This window comes from Oncorhynchus mykiss, chromosome 17 (assembly GCF_057628025.1).
Source record: "Oncorhynchus mykiss isolate SJ-2025 chromosome 17, ASM5762802v1, whole genome shotgun sequence".
Lineage (NCBI taxonomy): Eukaryota > Metazoa > Chordata > Actinopteri > Salmoniformes > Salmonidae > Oncorhynchus > Oncorhynchus mykiss.
In genome coordinates this window covers 14,717,501-14,738,882 of record NC_143038.1, presented here as the reverse complement: position 1 = coordinate 14,738,882, position 21,382 = coordinate 14,717,501, and the positions used below count along the sequence as shown (strand labels likewise).

Below are 21,382 nucleotides of genomic sequence, written 5' to 3'. Positions count from 1 at the left end.
GACGGTACAATATCACCTCAAAATAATCTCCATCCAGTACATTTGATACACTGTGACACCGAGGGAAAAAACAAGGAAAAGGTTGTAGCCTGTACATTAACTGTAAATCATCAAGCACATATAAAAGAGCAGAAAAGTAGCTGAGCCACAAAATCAACACAGTTTAGCCAGCATTTCATCAGCTAGATGAGACTCTTAATGACAACCATGAACACAAATGAGGTCATATGAGGTCTTGAGCGGCCCATCAGTAAACAATAGCTACAGGCCCAATAGCCACAGGAAGGAGGGTTTAGCACTTGGATCTATTTTTACTGCGGCAATTAACATCAAAGAATGTGATATCTCTCCATTCTTTGGCCACAGTCTGACACGTAGCTTCGTCGAATGTTGGATGGCTCCTTTCAACGCTGCTGCTATCACTTGGCCTGTCTCCATCTGTTGCAAGAGCATACCTCCACGACACAGATAGAAGGGAGATTGTGGTGTGAGAGAGGAAGGGAGAGGGAGATATAAAAAGAGAGAGAGAGAGAGAAGGTGTGTGTGTGTGTGTGTGTGTGTGTGTGTGTGTGTGTGTGTGTGTGTAACGCTTCTCCTCTTCGTCTGTGGAGGAGTAGGAAGGATCGGACCAATATGCAGCATGGTATGTGTCCATGTTAATTTATTAGAACTGAACACACAAAACAAACTAACAAAGTGAATGAAAGAAAAAATACAGTCCGGTCAGGTGAAACAACAACTACCCACAACTCAAGGGCGAAAACAGGCTGCCTAAGTATGGTTCTCAATCAGAGACAATGATTGACAGCTGCCTCTGATTCGGAACCATACCAGGCCAAACACATAGACATACAAACATAGAACAAAACATAGAATGCCCACCCCAACTCACGCCCTGACCAACCTAAAATAGAGACATACAAAAGGAACTAAGGTCAGGACGTGACTGTGTGTGTGTGTGTGTGTGTGTGTGTGTGTGTGTGTGTGTAAAACCTTCTTGGGAAAACCTTCTTATAACCTTATAATTGTTATTTCATAACCACAATAGAAAGACTATACAGAGTATACTGTATGGGAAATGTATCAGAGGAGTTCAGGGTTGGGGTTGGGGTCAATTCCAGGAAGTAAACTGAAAGTCCAACCCCCCAAATGTAACCTTATAGGAGGCAATGAGGAAATTTGAATTGATATTGGTGAATTTACTTTTTGTATTGACTGAATTTATGAATTACATTATTCATGTTTAGAAGCGTGTTTAAGACGTAATTTCTGGGACATAGAACATTTGAATAATGTGTCCTAATTAACAGTTTTATTTCATAAAGACCATGTTTTTGGGCCATCTTTCCATCATACATGTGTTTATGTAGTTTTGTTATGAAATTACTGTATATTGAGTTGCCACAGCTTAATTGGTTTAAAGTGTGTTGAGTTGTTGCAACTTAATAGGTTTAGTGCAATCGGTTTCCTTAAGCCATTTGAGTAGCAAGTTTTCATGTTCAAGTGAGCTTGTGAGGACAGACGCTGGGAGATGAAAAGCAAGTGCATGGAGTGAATATTTAGTAAATAACAAAACAGGGACAGCGTCTGGACAATGGGAACAAAACAACCTTAATGCAGACACAGGGAAAAAACTTAGGAAGTGACAGATATAGGGGAGGCAATCAATAAGGTAATAGAGTTCAGGTGAGTCCCATGAAGCGCTGATGCACGTAATGATGGTGACAGGTGTGCGTAATGATGGGAAGCCTGGCGCCATCGAGCACCAGAGAGGAGGAGCAGGAGCATGCGTGACAGGGCTTAACTCATTTGTGTGTTAGCTTCACTCAAAAGTGACTTCACTCAAAAGTGTTATGTTACAATAACATATTATATTTAAGTAAAGTCGACAACATTTCAGTACACTTCACTTAATTATTCAGGTAAAGTCAACACCACTGTGTACACGATTGTGTAATTTGGGGCGGCAGGTATCCTAGTTGTTTGAGCGTTGGGTCAGTAACCAAAATGTTGCTAGATCGAATCATCGAGCTGGCGAGGTAAAAGTCTGTCGTTCTGCCCCTGAACAAGGCAGCTAACCCACTGTTCCTAGGCCGTCATTGTAAATAATAATTTGTTCTTAACTGACTTGTTGCCTAGTTAAATAAATAAATGTTACATTTACGTTGATTATTTAAGTACGGTTAACAAGAATAGTATAGCTAGTATGGCCTATGGCCTGAAACATTGCTTACTTTTGTCTACCTTATGACTTACAACAGGGTTAGTTATGTCTAGCTTATGACAAGTTGTTATGTTTACCTTGTGACAGAGAGGTGCCTGGCAGTGCCCATGGTTGTGTGATTCGTGGGACCGTCTGGTTTATTTAAGGTGACGAGGAGAAAGGGAAGAGAGAGAGAGAGAGAGAGAGAGAGAGAGAGAGAGAGAGAGAGAGAGAGAGAGAGAGAGAGAGAGAGAGAGAGAGAAAAAAGACAGCACACCTGACTTCCTCCACAATAAACAGTTGGGATCCATCCCAAATAGCACCCTATTCCCTATGTAGTGCTTAGGGCTCTAAGGGCCATAGGCCATAGGGCTCTGGTCAAAAGTGCACTAGATAGGGAAGAATATAGGGTGCCATTTCAGACGCAACCTCGAAAATGAGCTGGCGTGGTAGGCGGCCAAGAATATCAAAACGTCTACCCACATGGACAAAACCTCAACAAGACACCGGGTCCCTTGTTTTCCATGGGAGCGGTGAACCGCATAAGCGACACAAAAATGAGGACAAAACAGAGACGGTTAAATAGTATATTAATGACCTCCGTTTTTTGCGGCATCTTCTGAAAGGGGTTGGTATGTTGTGATACCCTCTAATGGAGGTGGTAATAGAGCCGCCATGTAGATAGGGGCAGGAATTTATATCTGGTATGCATCTGATAAAAAAAAAACAGGGCTCTTATCACTTTGGGTCGACTGGGCCTTTCTTAGCGAGACAATACATCATAGACTGAGAGATGTGGGAGTTTATATGGGTCGTGAATGTGCTGTTGCTTGAGTACTCTCTCTACGTTCTCTTTAAATGCTTACACCCTTCTACTGTGAAGGTATGGCTTAGTCAAATCCCCTATGTGAGAATAATGGATAAATTGCAAAGATTTAAGGATATCTTGGACTATTTATCCATAAATTGCTGGGTTCATTCTATCCAATCATTGATTATGATTTTGACTCTGCCTCCATAATGAGATGGTGTTGTGCAATTTTCATTCAGAACACTGCAAAAGGTCACTTTCACACAGCTGTTTTGCATATACGTGCATCGGAGAGGTAAACACAGCTGCAAGCCAAAACTGGCAATGCCAGTACTGTGACGCTTCCAACACCACGTGTGGGTTCAGGTCTACCCGCAGGTGCCAACGTCAGTACCGCCATGGCAGGGCCTAACAAAGCATTCAGTGTTGGGGCGAGCAAAGTCGCTGCCGCCGTCAGATTGAGCAGAAAGGAGAAGGTGAGTTATTGCCAAACATACCCTGTGCCCCAGTGACAATGTTGTTGAGTCATTGTATATGTGCCAGTAAAGTGGGCCATATAAGCAACTGAGGAGATGACAGTCAGGCTGGCCATGAAGTGAATATAATAGGCCTACCTACTATCCAAACATGCAGTACCAGTCAAAAGTTTGGATACACCTACTCATTCAAGGGTTTTTCTTTATTTTTACTATTTTCTACATTGTAGAATAACAGTGAAGGCATAAAAAATATGAAATAACACATACAGAATCATGTAGTAAACAAAAAAGTGATTAAAAAAATCTAAATATATTTTATAGTTGAGATTCTTCAAAGTAGCCACCCTTTGGCTTGATGAGAGCTTTGCACACTCTTGGCATTCTCTCAACCAGCTTCAACTGGAATGTTTCTCCAACAGTATTGAGCACTTGTTGGCTGCTTTTTCTTCACTCTGCAGGCCAACTCATCCCAAACCATCTCAATTGGGTTAAGGTCAGGTGATTGTGGAAGCCAGGTCACCTGATGCAGCACTCCATCACTCTCCTTCTTGGTCAAATAGCCCTTACACAGCCTGGAGGTGCATTTTGGGTCATTGTCCTGTTGAAAAACAAATGATAGTCCCACTAAGCCCAAACCATATGGTATGGCGTATCGCTGCAGAATGCTGTGGTAGCCATGGTGGTTAAGTGTGCCTTGAATTCGAAATAAATCACAGACAGTGTCACCAACAAAGCACCCCCACACCTTCACACCTCCTCCTCCATGCTTCACGGTGGGAACCACACATCATCCGTGGAACCAAAAATCTCAAATTTGGCTTCATCAGACCAAAGGACAGATTTCCACCTGTCTAATGTCCATTGCTGGTGCTTCTTGGCTCAAGCAAGTCTCTTCTTCTTATTGGTGTCCTTTAGTAGTGGTTTCTTTGCAGCAATTCGACCATGAAGGCCTGATTCACACAGTCTCCTCTGAACAGTTGATGTTGAGATGTGTCTGTTACTTGAACTCTGTGAAGCATTTATTTGGGCTGCAATCAGGGGTGCAGTTATTCTAATGAATTTATCCTCTGCAGCAGAGGTAACTCTGGGTCTTCCTTTCCTGTGGCGATCCTCATGAGAGACAGTTTCATCATAGCGCATGATGGTTTTTGTGACTGCACTTGAAGAACCTTTCAAAGTTCTTGACATTTTCCAGATTGACTGACTTCCATGTCTTAAAGTAATGATGGACTGTTGTTTCTCTTTGCTTATTTGAGCTGTTCTTGCCATAATATGGACTTGGTCTTTTACCAAATATCTTCTGTATACCACCCCTATCTTGTCACAAGACAACAGATTGGCTCAAATGCATAAAAAATTAAAGACATTCCACAAATTAACTTTAACAAGGCACAACTGTTAATTGAAATGCATTCCAGGTGACTACCTCATGAAGCTGATTAAGAGAGTGCCAAGAGTGTGCAAAGCTGTCATCAATGCAAAGGGTGGCTACTTTGAAGAATCTCAAATATAAAATATATTTTGATTTGTTTAACACATTTTTTGGTTAGTACATGATTCCATATGTGTTATTTCATAGTTTTGATGTATTCACTATTATTCTACAATGTAGAAAATAGTAAAAATAAAGAAAAACCCTTGAATGAGTAGGTGTTTCCAAACTTTTGACTGGTACTGTATAACGGGGTATTTCAGAATTCAGAGGCGAGAGAGTGTATTATAAGGATGTTATAACTACTTAAGAGTTGTTATGACAGTTTACAGCAAGTGTCATAATGAACTACAAGGGTAGGCCTATCATAAAGCATAATAAATGCATGTGCCTGACATAGAAAGTTACTAAAAGTTGTTGTGAAGATAGCCTCCCTTCTTAGCTTATCTAAGATAGCGTTAGCAGGAAAAGTTCCAGCAAGCCAACTGTTACTCAGACAGACCTTATCAAAGCACTTTTCATATCAGGGATAATTACGCCCCAGATGTAGCCACTGAGAGATGTTAATGGTTACTGTGCAAACAACAACCACTATAAAGACTTTCCCTGTGGGAGAACATAACATCTTAACCTTTAGGTTTTACAATGTATAATTAAAGTTAAAACTCTACAGTGTTCAAAAGTAGTCAACTGTATTAGTGTTGATTATCAATTCTTTACAGTTACTGAAACTCCCTGAAAGCTAACACTAATAGTGTTAAATGTAACACTAAAAAGTGTCTATTTTGTTCCACACTACACAGAGGTAGCTAACACCGTGTGTTATTTAACAACATCTACACTTTCTTTGCTGTGAGATAACCGCCACAATGTTGGGATGTCGATTAATTTAGAAAAGTTGATCAAAACTATATTAGTTTTAAAGACAGCTTGAATTGTTGGGAAAGGGCCAGTGGTCAAGTCAGCTTAGATGGAAAAGCAATTCCCTCGGGACTGTAATCTAAAATTAACTTCAAGATAACTACAGTAAAAAGCAGTTGGAAAAAGCCCCTAATGTTCCCTTCAAAAACATGGCAGACAATATGTCTGTCCCAGACCAATTCTCTACCTCTCTCTAAGATAGCAATGGGAAATATTAATATTTGGGTGATTTTTATGTCATATCCAAGGGTGGCATGTCATAATCAGTGCCTTGGCACACTTCATGTGGTGGCTGAGTTGGCCCTAGTCTAGTGCCTAGAAGAAACTTGGTAACACTTTATAGTGTTATAATTTACAATAAGTATATCATAAGGCATTATGCAATTTTAAGGTATGTGTGCCTCATAGAAAGTGTCACCAAATGTTTCTACTTGGCGATTTGTGCTGTTGTCGTTTTATACTACATTTTTATCCCTCTGATTATACAGCATAATGGGTATTATCCCTATCCAAATATTGTTGTTGTTGTTGATATTTGAACCATATTTTATTTGAATTGCATGCTCAACTTTTTAAATGCTCCAACACCCTTTTATTCCAAAGTTGAGCATTATAATTTTGACTTTAGCAATGATACACTTCCAATTCACGGTTTATTATAACCCTGGAGACAGTAAGGTTGCAGGTTGGTCTTCCTTGATTTTACAATGAAACACATTAATGTCTTCCTCTTCAGGAGAGGTGAAGGTCGAGTGTTATATGAGGTCCTCCTCTCTAAAAGGACTGAAGCCAACTGTGTACGTGCAGCCGCTCCAACAGTTCCTGTAAGAGTGCCAGTATTTACCAAGCAGGTGTTCAACTCGGTTTAATATTAATCCTCATTTATTATATGCTGCTGGTGTCGAGGAATTTGTGGGTAAAGGAACACGACCTTTCGTCAGTATCTGTTTTCAGTGAATGAGTCAAACATCAATGGGTAGTCTATTATCTGTTTATTATCATTACAGTCCAGGTATTTCTGGTTTATGATATAGGAGATATATTTCTGATTTTATGATTATTATGATATTATATTTATAACGTTGCATCATATGTTTAAAATCAACTCTGAATATATAGTTGTTTTAATGTTAGGTTATTGTCACTCTTCATCCTAGTATAAAAGTACTTTTGATGAATGACAGCATATATGGATGAGTGTCCAAAATAGGCTAATTTCATATTGCAAATTAACAAAGCTTCATTGCGGGTCAAAACTCTTTCTATTTAATTATGAAAAGAACATTGGGGACATCAAATCATGAAATGTATACCTAAGGACTTCATAACACATTCATAATTTAGTAACACATTTATAATAAGTAAACATAACATGCTGATGTAAACAACCACTTTAACTGAAACTGAAAATATAAAATAATGAGTGCTTATAGCTTAATAACGATCTGAATGACAAAAACAACGGCGAATTGGAAAAAACGGCACGCTTTGTTTCTACCTTTGAACGGGCCTTGGCCCCCTCAGCCGTTGGCCCTGCCCTCGTTATGCTGACGTCAGGGGTTGGGTTACTTTGGACTACGTGTGGAGTGAAGTTGAGGGGGGAGGGGGTGGGGTACGGTGCGTCGGCGCCATGCGACTCGACCAGAACGACACACTGCAAACGAGAGTCAGGCAATTGGTTGTCGTGCTCAAACAGTATTTTATCTATTACCAAACCCAAAAGGAGGGAAATTCACCACGTGATTAAATAATTTAACTGGGATGCCGCCGCTCTCCAATTTCGTTTTGTATTGTTTTGGGAGTCTTCCAAAACTTACACGGTAGCAGCGCGTCAAAGGAGCTAGGTTTAAAGGGGTGCTCGTTCTGCCTTAAGCATGGAGACGGAGAGCGCGAAGGAAAGCGCCGTCGTGACCGATTTGGACAGGGACCAGCAGTATTGTGAGCTTTGTGGAAAGATGGAAAACCTGCTTAAATGTGGACGATGTCGGAACTCGTTCTACTGTAGTAAAGAACACCAGAAATCGGACTGGAAGAAGCACAAGCAGTTTTGCAAAGAGGCCGAAAAACCTCAGTGTCAGCCGCAGCCCGAATCAACACAACAGCCCGCACGGACTGGCAAAGGAGGGCAAGGCAAGCGGTTCAAAAATAAAAGCACCGAGCAACAGAATGACACAGCTTCTCAGAGCACCACAAACACTGGACGTTCAAATCCGCCTGCAGATGGCGAAAGAATGAAATATTTGATCACTTCGGCAACTCGCTCGGGTAGTGTGTCTGACAGCAAGCAGACTGGGGAAGGAATTAAGCTCAGCTATAAGACCAACGGACAAACGATGTCCCCCCCGGAAAAACTGGCTATGAACTATATCGTTCCATGTATGAATAAGCACGGCATCTGTGTTGTTGACAATTTCCTTGGAGAAGAGACTGGACTGAGTATTTTGGAAGATGTGAGAGCCCTCCACAAGACTGGTAAATTTACTGACGGACAGTTGGTTAGTCAAAGAAGCGACTCCACTAAAGATATACGAGGAGACAAAATAACTTGGACTGAAGGAAGAGAGCCTGGTTGCGAGAAGATAGCCTTTCTCATGAGTCGCATGGACGACTTGGTCCGACACTGTAATGGTAAACTGGGAAACTACAAAATAAATGGAAGGACGAAAGTAAGTAAACACTGAAAGTGAGTTACACATTATTATTAGATGTTAACATATTGAAATAGTTATTTATCCTCTCCAGTTAGGACTATTTAAAAGTTATGACTCTTAAACATTTGTTTTTGCAGCAACATAATCGTAATATTGAAAACAGGAATCAAATATTTAAAAATGTGTAATAGTATGAATATGGTATCATATGAATTATACTATTATAAGAATATATAATACATAATCTTATAATAACATATGCCTATTCTTAATATAATAATTAATAAGAGTAGGCCTATACAGTGCATTTGGAAAATATTCAGACCCCTTGATTTTTTCCCCACATTTTATGTTAAACAATTTAATCAATTTTAGAATCTTTCTCTCCTCAATCTACACACAGTACCCCATAATGACAAAGCAAAAATGTTTTTATAAAATTTAGCAAATGTATTAAAAAAAAACATCACATTTGACATTTTTTTAAATTTAACCTTAGCTAAGTCAGTTAAGAACAAATTATTTTTTACAATGACGACGCTGGGCCAATTGTGCACCGCCCTATGGGACTCCCAATCACGACCGGTTGTGATCCAGCCTGGATTCCAACCAGGGTGTCTGTAGTGACACCTCTAGCCCTGAGATGCAGTGCCTTAGAACGCTGCGCCACTCGTGAGCCCAGTATTCAGACCCCTTACTCAGTACTCTGTTGAAGCACCTTTGGCAGCGATTACAGCCTCGAGTCTTCTTGGGTATGACCCTACAAGCTTGGCACACCTGTATTTGGGAAGTTTCTCTCATTCTTTTCTGCAGATACTCTCAAGCTCTTGTCAGGTTGGATGGGGAGCATCGCTACACAGCTACTTTCAGGTCTCTCCATAAATATTCGATTGGATTCAAGTCCAGGCTCAGGCTGTGCCACTCAAGGACATTCAGAGACTTGGCTGTGTGCTTAGGGTTGTTGTCCTGTTGGAAGGTGAACCTTCACCCCATTCTGAGGTCCTGAGCCCTCTGGAACAGGTTTTCATCAGGGATCTATCTGTACTTTGCTCTGTTCATCTTTCCCTTGATCCTGCCTTTTGGCAAACTCCTTAAAAGGCCTGATTGGTGGAGTGCTGCAGAGATGATTGTCTTTCCGGAAGGTACTCCCATCTCCACAGAGGAACTCTTGTGTTCTCTCAGAATGACCATCAGGATCTTGCTCACCTCCCTGACCAAGGCCCTACTAACCCGATTGCTCAGTTTGGCTGGGCGGCCAGCTCTAGGGAAGATTATTGGTGGTTCCAAACATCTTCCATTTAAGAATGATGGAGGCCACTGTGTTCTTGGGGACCTTCAATGCTGCAGACATTTTTGTTCTGACATGAACTGGTCAACTGTGGGACCTTATATAGACAGGTGTGTGCCTTTCCAAATCATGTCCAATCAATTGAATTTACCACAGGAGGACTCCAATGAAGTTGTAGAAACATCTAAAGGATGATCAATGGAAACAGGATGCACCATAGCTCAATTTCGAGTCTCATAGCAAAGGGTCTGAATACTTATGTGAATAAAGTATATTTTATTTTTAATTAGCAAACATTTCTAAAAACCTGTTTTCGCTTGGTCATTATGGGGTATTGTGTGTAGATTGATGAAGAAAAACATGAATTTCATACATTTTAGAATAAGACTGTAACGTAACAAAATGTGAAAAAAGTCAAGGGGTTTGAATACTTTTCGCATGCACTGTATGAACAAGAATATGAAAGTATTGTAGCGAATTCTGAAAGTAGCCCTGAAGGCTGGCTGGACGTACTGCTAAATTCTTTAAAGCGACATTGGAGCCAGTTTATGGTAGAGAAATGAACATTAAATTCTATGGCAACAGCTCTGGTGAACATTCCTGCAGTCGGCATGCCAATTGTCCCCAGCTCAAGGTGCACCTGTGTAATGATCATGCTTGTTTAATCAGCTTCTCACCTGTCAGGTGGATGGATTATCTTGGCAAAGGAGATATGCTCACTGACAGGGATGTAAACAAATTTGTGCACAACACTTTGTATGGAACATCTCTGGAATTTTTTATTTCAGCTCATGAAACATGGGCCAACACTTCACATGTTGCGTTCATATACTTTTTCCAGTGTAAATAGTAAAGTAAAGTACAGACACCCCCCCCGCCCCAAAAAAAACTTAATTAGTACTTTAAAGTGATTTTACTTAAGTACTGTACACCACTACTTGAAACAAAGCAGAATCAGTGTTACTCACAATACAATGACTTGATGCTTATTAAATTGTTAAATTAATTAAATATTAGTCTTAGTAAATGTAGCTGTTACTACGATATGCTACTTTCCATATGCTAGGATATTTTAGTTATAGGACAAAAAAACTGAGAGAACGGGGTATTCCCTATTACTGAGGAGTCCAGATTCTCTTTCCCTCCACCACCACCTCCCTTTTTTTTGTAGGGATAATAGAGCTCTGCAGTCCTAACATAGGTTTTTCAGTATATTTATGAGGAAAGTGGTGGCGGGGGCAAGATTTGATCCCATGCAGTTATTGGCCATGTGTGCTTAGTGGACCACTGTGCCACACACCCTAACAACCTCTCACTCTTAACACTAGAACCGCTGGGCCTCGAGGGACACCCCTTCAAGCTAATGAGGAGTCATTCTGACTGCAATGTTCTAACAGTGTAATTTATATATTTCATATATGCTATCGCAAACAAATATTATTTGGTTGTGTTTATGAAGGCCTTGGGTAACATTAGAATATAATTGTTATTTTATTTCAAATTAAACATGTTCATTAGTTTATAACAGAAAACACCCAAATAAACTGTATGCTATATGTAAAAACAGAAAACACCCAAATTCAAGTGTTAAATCAATTTTATTCGTGGATTGCCACTGTTACAACAGTGAAACAGAAAGGATATGTGTTCGAACACAGTAACAGCTTCTGTTTATAATGACAAAATTAATAGCCCAACCACCAAGACACACGGTCAGCAAGACGTGTGGTCAGATGATGAAAACATCAGTAGCCTAAACATCATTATAAGCACCAAGTGGCCTTGATAAATAGTGAAAAATCATAACAAAAGCAATAATGGCATTATAATGAATGTGTCTATGACAGCAGTCAAAAATAGATAATTATTGTCAGCTCGTGCTCACATTGTGTGTGTCTTCACGCAATGGCACAAATCTTCGTAACGTTCACTTGCTTGGCACACTGACGTACAGTGCAGTCGGAAAGTATTCAGACCCCTTGACTTTTTCCACATTTTGTTACGTTACAGCCTTATTCTAAAATATATATATATTTTAAAATTCTAGACATTTTTGCAAATGTATTAAAAATATAAAGATACCTTATTTACATAAGTATTCAAACACTTTGCTATGAGACTCAATTCAGTTCAGGTGCATCCTGTTTCCGTTGATCGTCCTTGAGATGTTTCTACAACTTGATTGGAGTCCACCTGTGGTAAATTCAATTGATTGGACATGATTTGGAAAGGCACACACCTGTCTATATAAGCAAAAACCAAGAAATTAGATTGAATTAATTGTCCGTAGAGCTCAGAGACAGCATTGTGTCGAGGCACAGATCTGGGGACGGGGTACCAAAAAATGTCTGCCGCATTGAAGGTCCCCAAGAACACAGTGGCCTCCATCCCTCCAATACATTTTTATAGAAAGTTTGCAAAAATAGTTAAGATAATGCTACCACGGAAAGGCAAATACCTTTCTATTTGTGGAAAAATCACCCTGATTAACTCTTTTTAGTCATGTCCCAGTTTACCTATTTGTTTATGGTCTTGCCTACACCTAGTGAACAGTTTTTTTGTATTAAATGGAGAGAGAAAAAATATTCCATTTTATTTGGAACGGCAAGCCAGAAAATAATAAAAACGGGCCTATTTATATAATGAATATGAATTCGAATGACAGAAATGAATAAATATTAAAGCATTAGACCTCTCACTTAGTTTTTAATTAAAAAAAAAAGTAAATCTTCGTAAATTATATCATAAATACGACTGGTAGAGTTATGTCATACATACTTTTTTCTGGGTGTTCGCCAGCTCATGTTTTTATTCATACATGCAGCTAACAAAAGCATATGTCAATTTCTGCTTGACCCAAAATTACAACCAACTAATTGCAGCATTACCACAAAAATGTAAGAGGAAAGCGGAAAGAGTAAGTAACTTGTCTGTCGGCCCTGCATTAAAGACCATAATTGGTTAAAGAAAATAGTGATAAAGAAAAAAGTATACCAGTTTCATTTAATGACCAAAAAATTGCCATATAGACTGCGAAGTAGATGGGAAGAGATTTTTCCATGGCACATGGTTTATGAACTGATACGCAAAATGAGGCCGGATTCAAAACATATATATTTTTCAATTTAAATTATTATTCAACATTCTTGCAATCAATAGAATGTTATTTATATGGCGGATAGAACTTTCCCAGCTCTGCAGATTTTGCTGTGAAAAGGCAGAATCATTAGATCATTTGTTTTGGTACTGTCCATATGTAGCTTGTTTTTGGTCATAGATCCAGGAATGGCTGAAGATTTGCAATATTTACCTGGAGCTAACCCTGCACTACTGTGCGATCTGAAAAGTCACAGTCAATCGATTTAATAATATAATAATACTTTTAGCAAAAAAAATATTTACAATCGGTAGAAACAATGAGAATAGAAAGGTTCAGGACTTTCATGAAACATCACAGCGCGGTTGAAAAATATATGGCAAATTGAAATCCAATAAGGATGGTGTTAAGAGATGGATGGGAGGTTTTGAATGGAGCTGAAGGTTGCGACTAATAACAAGATAACCAATGTAAAACATACTGTGCCCGTAAAACGAATATAGGTTGAGAACTTTTTTTTAAAGAGCACAGTTTGAGAGATATGGCAAATAAAATGGGCATCAGAAATAGATGGAAGAGGTTGAGGGTAGAGGAAGGACTGGAGTAAAAACAAACAAAATAGAAATATTGTAAAATAGACTGGCCATAAAATGTATATAATATGTAGAAGATGGAAAAACAGGTGAGTGTTGTTGTTCACTAGTTTGCACCAATTGTGGCAGGGGTAGTAGGGTAATAAAGGAAAAATGTATATTAAAAAAATATGTAGTGTGTGTATGTGTATATTTTCAAAAATGATATGGGGGATTGGAAATTATGCACTGACGTACAATTGATGGAAGCTACAATCTATCTGCAAAAAAAATAGCAACTATTTGGCCCAAATGCCAAGCGTCACGTCTGGAGGAAACCTGGCACCATTCCTACGGTGAAGCATGGTGGCAGCATCATGCTGTGGGGATGTTTTTCAGCGGCGGGGAGATTAGTCAGGATCGTGGGAAAGATGAACTTTGCAAAATGCAGAGAGATCCTTGTTGAAAACCTGCTCCAGAGCGCTCAGAACATCAGATTGGTGCGAAGATTCACCTAATAACAGGACAACAACCCTAAGCACACAGCCAAGATAATTCAGGAGTGGCTTTGGTTCAAATTTATGAATGTCCTTGAGAGGCCCGGACTTGAACCCAATCGAACATCTCCGGAGAGACCTAATAATAGCTGTGCAGCGACGCTCCCCATCCAACCTGACAGAGCTGGAGAAAAGAATGTGAGGAACTCCCCAAATACGTGTGCCTAGCTTGTAGCGTCATACCCAAGCAGACTCGATGCTGTAATTGCTGCCAAAGGTGCTTCAACAAAGTTTCTTTATTTTTACTATTTTCTACATTGTAGAATAACAGTGAAGACATCAAAACTATGAAATAACACATATGGAGTAATGTAGTAACCAAAAAATATATATATTTGAGATTCTTCAAAGTAGCCACCCTTTGCCTTGATGACAGTATTGCACACTCTTGGCATTCTATCAACCAGCTTTGTGAGGTAGTCAGTTTGAATGCATTTCAATTAACAGGTGTGCCACGTTAAAAGTTAATTTGTGGAATGTCTTTCCTTCTTAATGCTTTTGAGCCAATCAGTTTTGTTGTGACAAGGTAGGGGTGGTAGAAGAGAGCCATATTTGGTAAAATGGAAATTATGGTTATTCTACAATGTAGAAAATAGTAAACATTAAGAAAAACCCATGAATGAGTAGGTGTGTCCAAACTTTTGACTGGTACTGTATTAAAGTTTATAAAAATATGTTTTTGCTTTGTCATTATGGGGTATTGTGTGTAGATTGATGAGGGAACAAACAATTTAATCAATTTTAGAATGTCTGTAACGTAACAAAATGTGGAAAAAGTCAAGTGGTCTGAATACTTTCCGAATGCACCGCACCTTTGTTTGGTTGTAATGCATAATAGTCTTCAGTTCTCGCTTTGTTGTGTCCCCGTCGTCTTGTCATTCTTCAGCCATATTGTGGAGTACAATGGCTGTGCAATGCCTTATTTTGCACAGAGGGAGGGATCTCCCACCTCACTTTGTTCATGGTGCCTGCCAATGACAGTGGAGTAAAGAAATTGTCCATGGTGACATAGCTCCCTTTGCCAACCCTGATATAGGGTACATGTCATTTTGTAGATTATAATTAGAACAGATCACTACAATAGAATGGCCCATCCTGTTCTTCATTCACAATTGGCGGTTACATAATTATGCATCTTTCTCTTGCTCATCAACCCATTCATACCCTTTTACCCCTAATCATACTTTACTTCATTTATTTAATCTGTTTTCATATGTGTGAAATTAGTTCCGGTATAGTTCAGGTTTAGCTCCGAGGCAATTATTGGGGTGACTATCAGCTGGGCACTGCACTTTCAACTGTCGGGAAAAGGAGGGCCAATGGGGAATAACCATTCACTCCAGTTCTGTTTGTGATAATACGATTCTAACATCGACAGTGTGTTATATATACTTATTTAGGAAAAGTCAAGAACGGAGGGGCGACGGGCATGACTTAAAATGGCAGAATAATAAAAATGAAATTAATGGGCAGTCAAAAGTGTTAATCCTAAAACCGATAGAAAGGATTCAGCGATGGCTTGCCACTGACAAACAAGATTATACATGAATCTGGGAATGACGGCCAATCGCTCATGTCCAACTAACGGCGAGGATGCGGTAGACACCTGTGGGTGATGGTCGACCACTGACGGTGTTGGACTGATTGTCGGTTCCGAAACGTCCCCTACTTTATGACTGAGTTCCTGCCCGACTTTATCGCTAGCGTCCCACCCCATCAACAGCCAGTGAAACTGCAGGTCGCCAAATTCAAAACAGAAATCCCATAATTAAAATTCCTCAAACATACAAGTATTTTACACCATTTTGAAGATACACTTGTTGTAAATCCAGCCACAGTGTCCGATTTCAAAAAGGCTTTACGACGAAAGCACCCCAAACGATTATGTTAGGTCAGAGCCAAGTCGCAGAAAAACCCAGCCATTTTTCCAGCCAAAGAGAAGAGTCACAAAAAGCAGAAATAGAGAGAAAATGTATCACTAACCTTTGATGATCTTCATCAGATGACACTCATAGGACTTCATGTTACACAATACATGTATGTTTTGTTCGAAAAAGTTCATATTTTATATCCAAAAATCTGAGTTTACATTGGAGCATTATGTTCAGTAGTTCCAAAACATCCGGTGATTTTGCAGAGAGCCACATCAATTTACAGAAATACTCATAATAAACATTGCTAAAAGATACAACTGTTAAGCATGGAATTTTAGATCCCCTTCTCCTTAATGCAACCGCTGTGTCAGATTTCAAAAAAACTTTACTGAAAAAGCGCACCATGCAATAATCTGAGTACAGCGCTCAGACAACAAAAACAAGCTATACAGATATCCGCCATGTTGTGGAATCAACAGAAGTCAGAAATAGCATTATAAATATTCACTTACCTTTGATCTTCATCAGAATGCACTCCCAGGAATCCCAGTTCCACAATAAATGTTTGATTTGTTCGATAAAGTCAATTTATGTCCAAATACCTCCTTTTTGTTTGCGCGTTTAGTACACAATCAAAACTCATGAGGCGCGAGCACTAGGTCCAGACGAAAAGTTATATTACAGTTCGTAGAAACATGTTAAACGAAGTATAGAATCAATCTTTAGGATGTTTTTATCATAAATCTTCAATAACGTTCCAACCGGAGAATTCCTTTGTCTGTAGAAATGCAACGGAATGCAAGCTAACTCTCACCTGGTCAGCTTATGGCACTCTGGCAGACCTCTGACTCATTTAGCTCCCATTCCCCCCTCCTTCACTGTAGAAACCTCAAACAAGGTTCTAAAGACTGTTGACATCTAGTGGAAGCCTTGGGAAGTGCAATATGACCCCATAGACACTGTATATTTAATAGGCAATGACTTGAAAAACTACAAACTCAAATTTCCCACTTCCTGGTTGGATTTTCTTCTCAGGTTTTTGCCTGCCATGTGAGTTGTGTTATACTCACAGACATCATTCAAACAGTTTTAGAAACGTCAGAGTGTTTTCTATCCAAATATACTAATTATATGCATATTCTAGATTTTATGGCTGAGTAGTAGGCAGTTTAATTTGGGCACGCTTTTCATCCAAAATTCCTAATAATGCCTCCTACCCTAGAGAAGTTAAAATATAAGCGAACCAATTACATCCAGAAGTCAAATAATTAGTTAAGATTGAACACATGTGGACTTGATTTAAGTGTCACACGATCTGAGTATATATACACCTGTTTTGAAAGGCCCCAGAGTCTGCAACACCAATAAGCAAGGGGCACCACCAAGCAAGCAGCACTATGAAGACCAATGAGGTCTCCAAACAGGTCAGGGACAAAGTTGTGGAGAAGTACAGACCAGGGTTGGGTTATAAAAAAATATCAGAAACTTTGAACATCGCATAGAACACCATTAAATCCATTATTAAAAATGTTGAAAAATATGGCACCACAACAAATCTACTAAGAGAGGGCCGCCCACCAAAACTCACGGACCAGGCAAAGAGGGCATTAATCAGAGCTACAACAAAGACCAAAGATAACCCTGAAGGAGCTCCACAGCGGAGATTGGAGTATCTGTCCATAGGACCACTTTAAGCTGTACACTCCACAGAGCTGGACTTTACAGAAGAGTGGCCAGAAAAAAATCCATTGCTTAAAGAAAGAAATAAGCAAACACATTTGGTGTTCGCCAAAAGTCATGTGGGATACTCCCCAAACATATGGAAGAAGGTACTCTGGTCAGATCAGACTAAAATTGAGCCTTTTGGCCATCAAGGAAAACGCTATGTCTGGTGCAAACCCAACACCTCTAATCACCCCGAGAACATCATCCCTACAGTGAAGCATGGTGGTGGCAGCATCATGCTGTGGGGATGTTTTTCATCAGCAGGGACTGGGAAACTGGTCGGAATTGAAGGAATGATGGATGGCGCTAAATACAGGGAAATTCTTGAGGGAAACCTGTTTCAGTCTTCCAGAGATTTGAGATTGGGATGGAGGTTCACCTTCCAGCAGGACAATGACCCTAAGCATACTGCTAAAGCAACACTCAAGTGGTTTAAGGGGAAACATTTAAATGTCTTGGAATGGCCTAGTCAAAGTCCAGACCTCAATCCAATTGAGAATCTGTGTTATGACTTAAAGATTGCTGTACACCGGCAGAACCCATCCAACTTGAAGGAGCAGGAACAGTTTTGCCTTGAAGAAAGGGCAAAAATCCCAGTGGCTAGATGTGCTAAGCTTATAGAGACATACCCCAAGAGACTTGCAGCTGTATTTGCTGCGAAAGGTGGCTCTACAAAGTATTGACTTTGGAGGGGTGAATAGTTATGGACGCTCAAGTTCTGTTTTTTTCGTCTAGTTTTTTTTCACAATAAAAAATGTTTTGCGTCTTCAAAGTGGTAGGCATGTTGTGTAAATCAAATGATACAAACCCCCCAAAAATCAATTTTAATTCCAGGTTGTAAGACAACAAAATAGGAAAAATGCCAAGGGGGTCACTATATTCCATCTGATGCCCAACTGCACAGTCAATGACATGGCACGCAACCGTTGGTACACATCTAGTCGTGCGATCAGTCTTCACCCCTCCACCAGACAGAACTGTACTAGGGTTACAATACAGTACTGTGTTATTCATCCAGTCTATCCACACACACCAGCTGAATCACGCTGCTAGTATGCACTCATTAAGCCTAATCTCTTGACAAACTTTGAAGTCTTAACCATTCTATGTACAGTGTTGGTGTCTACTGTTAACTGGTTGACCGGTGATGCAAAATAATTCAATGCAAAGCTATTCGAATACCTTTGACTGAGCTGTATGGAGAGCAATGCAAGCGTAATTGCTGCCCTGCTCATGTCCCCTTGACTTTCGGATGTGTAGTGGACCTTGGCCCCTTGCGCCTCTCTCACCAGCTGTTAACGGCACTCTACTGCCAAACTCTCATGGTTTATCATTACTTCATTCCACAATCTGCCCCCGTCGAGAGGACTAGTTCACTAAGGTATGCATCTGTTGTGGCCCCTATAGGTTCTTGCCAGGGGTTCATTGCAAAGTCCACAGGCCCACCACTCAAGCTCAACACATGGGGCCCACCCCCTCTTAACACACAAACTCAATGTTTTGAGGTTTGAAGATGTACCCAAAAAGATGCTGTGATGTGCACTTATCTTCAGTTAGGAATCTGCTCAATAGGGGTTTAAAGGTAGAGGCTCAGCCAAACTGCTGTGTATCATCTCTCTCTATTGTTCTGAACTCTCTGATATAAAAACTTGAGACCATTTCTTTAAACAGGGACTTCCTGGCAGGCTGCACCCTATGCTACTGATAGGACGTATTTGAGTCATCCATCGCCAGGACGACCTTCACATTTCCTGCATGTGAGGAACACCCCTTTACCGCCAGCTTTGGGCCCTTACTTGTGTTGTGTTTTAGAGGACAATTGCCTTAAAGATACACTTTGGAAGTTTAGTTCTCATTGTTTAAGTCAAATTGTGGCTTGGATGTTGGCTGCATGTTTCATATGCATATTATATGTTTATACATGCATTTCCTGTTTTCACACAAATCCATGAAAAAATATTGGGGAAACAATGTATGCTTTTACTCATGGTTGTGAAAAAGGTCACTCTGTCCAATGAGGACATTTCTGGACAATGGGCGATTTCAGTCCATTTAGGGTACCCATTTGGCTCAAGATCACCTTCCGGCAGATATTACATATAGCCTCTTTAAGTTATTAGACCAATAGAGAAAAAATACACTGATGTAACTGCCATTTTGTTTGGGGGTATGTCTCTGAACCCTTTGAGCTGCTGTAGTTCTCTCAACTGTTGGCTAGCAAGGTGACTGAGTTTGTTCTGTCACAGCTGTGAAGAAGGACGACCCCTGATAGATCAGTGACTGTTTGGACGTAGATTGGATTGCTTCCCTTATCAGTCTCTATACACAGACAGACATATGCATGAAGCTCAACTTTGTCTGCCATGGAAAACAGTGGAGCTCTGCTTGCTTGTAACGTAAGCCCCGGATTCTATGAACTTTACTGATGGGTGTCTAACCAAACAAACAACTTCTAAACTACCCAGAGAATGTTGCTTTTGGAACCCGGACATGCTCTGTCTCTTGATGTATCTTCTGTCTATAATGATTGGTTCTGTGGTTGACATGGGGAATGCAAAAAGCAACATTTCACTACAAGAAAAGCCTGGCTTTTGTGTTAACTAAAATTGGTATCTGGTGTCAAGATCTCAAAGTAATATGAAATTACAGTAATTCTACACTGGAAACAACACTATGGTATGGTGTTAAAGGAAAACAATCATCTCCCTAGAGTACAGATAGGGCTTTCAAGTGATATTTGATAGGAAGTAATCCGCCCTGCAAGATTAAATAGTGGCTTGTTTATTTTCTATAATAATTTGACGTTTGCCTCAGTCGTTAGTTTGTGAGAAGCAGACTAGTGTCCAGGCTTGAAGGTTTCATTTTAAAATTTTCTGGGTGTTAGGCCTAAACAGTAGGAAAATAAACAGACTGACCATGATATTGTGTGCCATATCCGCTAACAAATTGGGGGAAAAAACGTTCATTATTGTTTCCTAATTGATTGTTTTCCAGTGGTCCTGGGACTTAGCACAAATGCACTCTGTCAAGGTCTTAAAGAACAAGAAAATGTCCCCTTTCCATGATTGCAAGGCTTGGACTTATTTGCCCGAAAAATTGTACATCAATGTTTTTTGTCGCTTGTCACTATTTTGAAATCTACATTTGTCACCGAAAGTGTTGGGTGCCTAACACGCTAAAGTTGTCTTGATTGATGGACTTTGACATTTTAAAATGTGTTCATTTATCAACACTTTTCAAAGTTAATTTAACGCTTTTCCAGGTGTACATGTATGTACATGTTGAAAGTGTTTATTTAAGCACTGTGGGTGTTAAAATTGCTTAGGAGATTTTCCTGTGTACTTTCCTGTTTGACAATTCAAAGGACATGTCAGCTGCAATTGATAGACTTTTGTACAAATTCAAGGAAATTGGCAACAGTTCAATGCAGCTGGTCCAGTTTCATCTGTCAGTTTGCTCAGCCGTGTCATCTCCTTGTGGCCGTGCACTACAACAGGATGTTTGAGAAGCGCCAAAGCAGCACTTCCTGCAGACACTGATACGGGCAACAGGGCCATACTGGTTTCTCTGACCTTTAGTACAATAGCATGTTAGCACCTACTAGACAATGAGGAAATGCTCAAGTTACTAGGCAAAAATTGTACACTACCCCTTTCCCTTTAACATGGCCCATTGCATTCATTTGGGATCCACCTGCGCTCCCTAAAGAATCTTACTTATGGGGACCTACAAAATGCAGTGGTCCACACATGGTAATGGGAAACCTATGGCA

General features: G+C 40.0%; 1 protein-coding gene across 3 annotated transcripts in view; it reads left to right on the top strand.

Moving 5' to 3' along the window:
* Positions 1 to 362: 362 nt before the first annotated feature.
* Positions 363 to 21,382, top strand: part of egln1 (egl nine 1-like protein) — a 46,090-nt gene continuing 25,070 nt past the window's right edge. The window contains exon 1 of one of the 3 annotated variants that reach the window (XM_090204178.1): positions 363 to 643. In XM_090204178.1, the coding sequence (XP_090060304.1) occupies positions 641 to 643 (3 nt within the window). In that variant the 5' untranslated portion in view covers positions 363 to 640. 3 annotated transcript variants of the gene reach the window in all.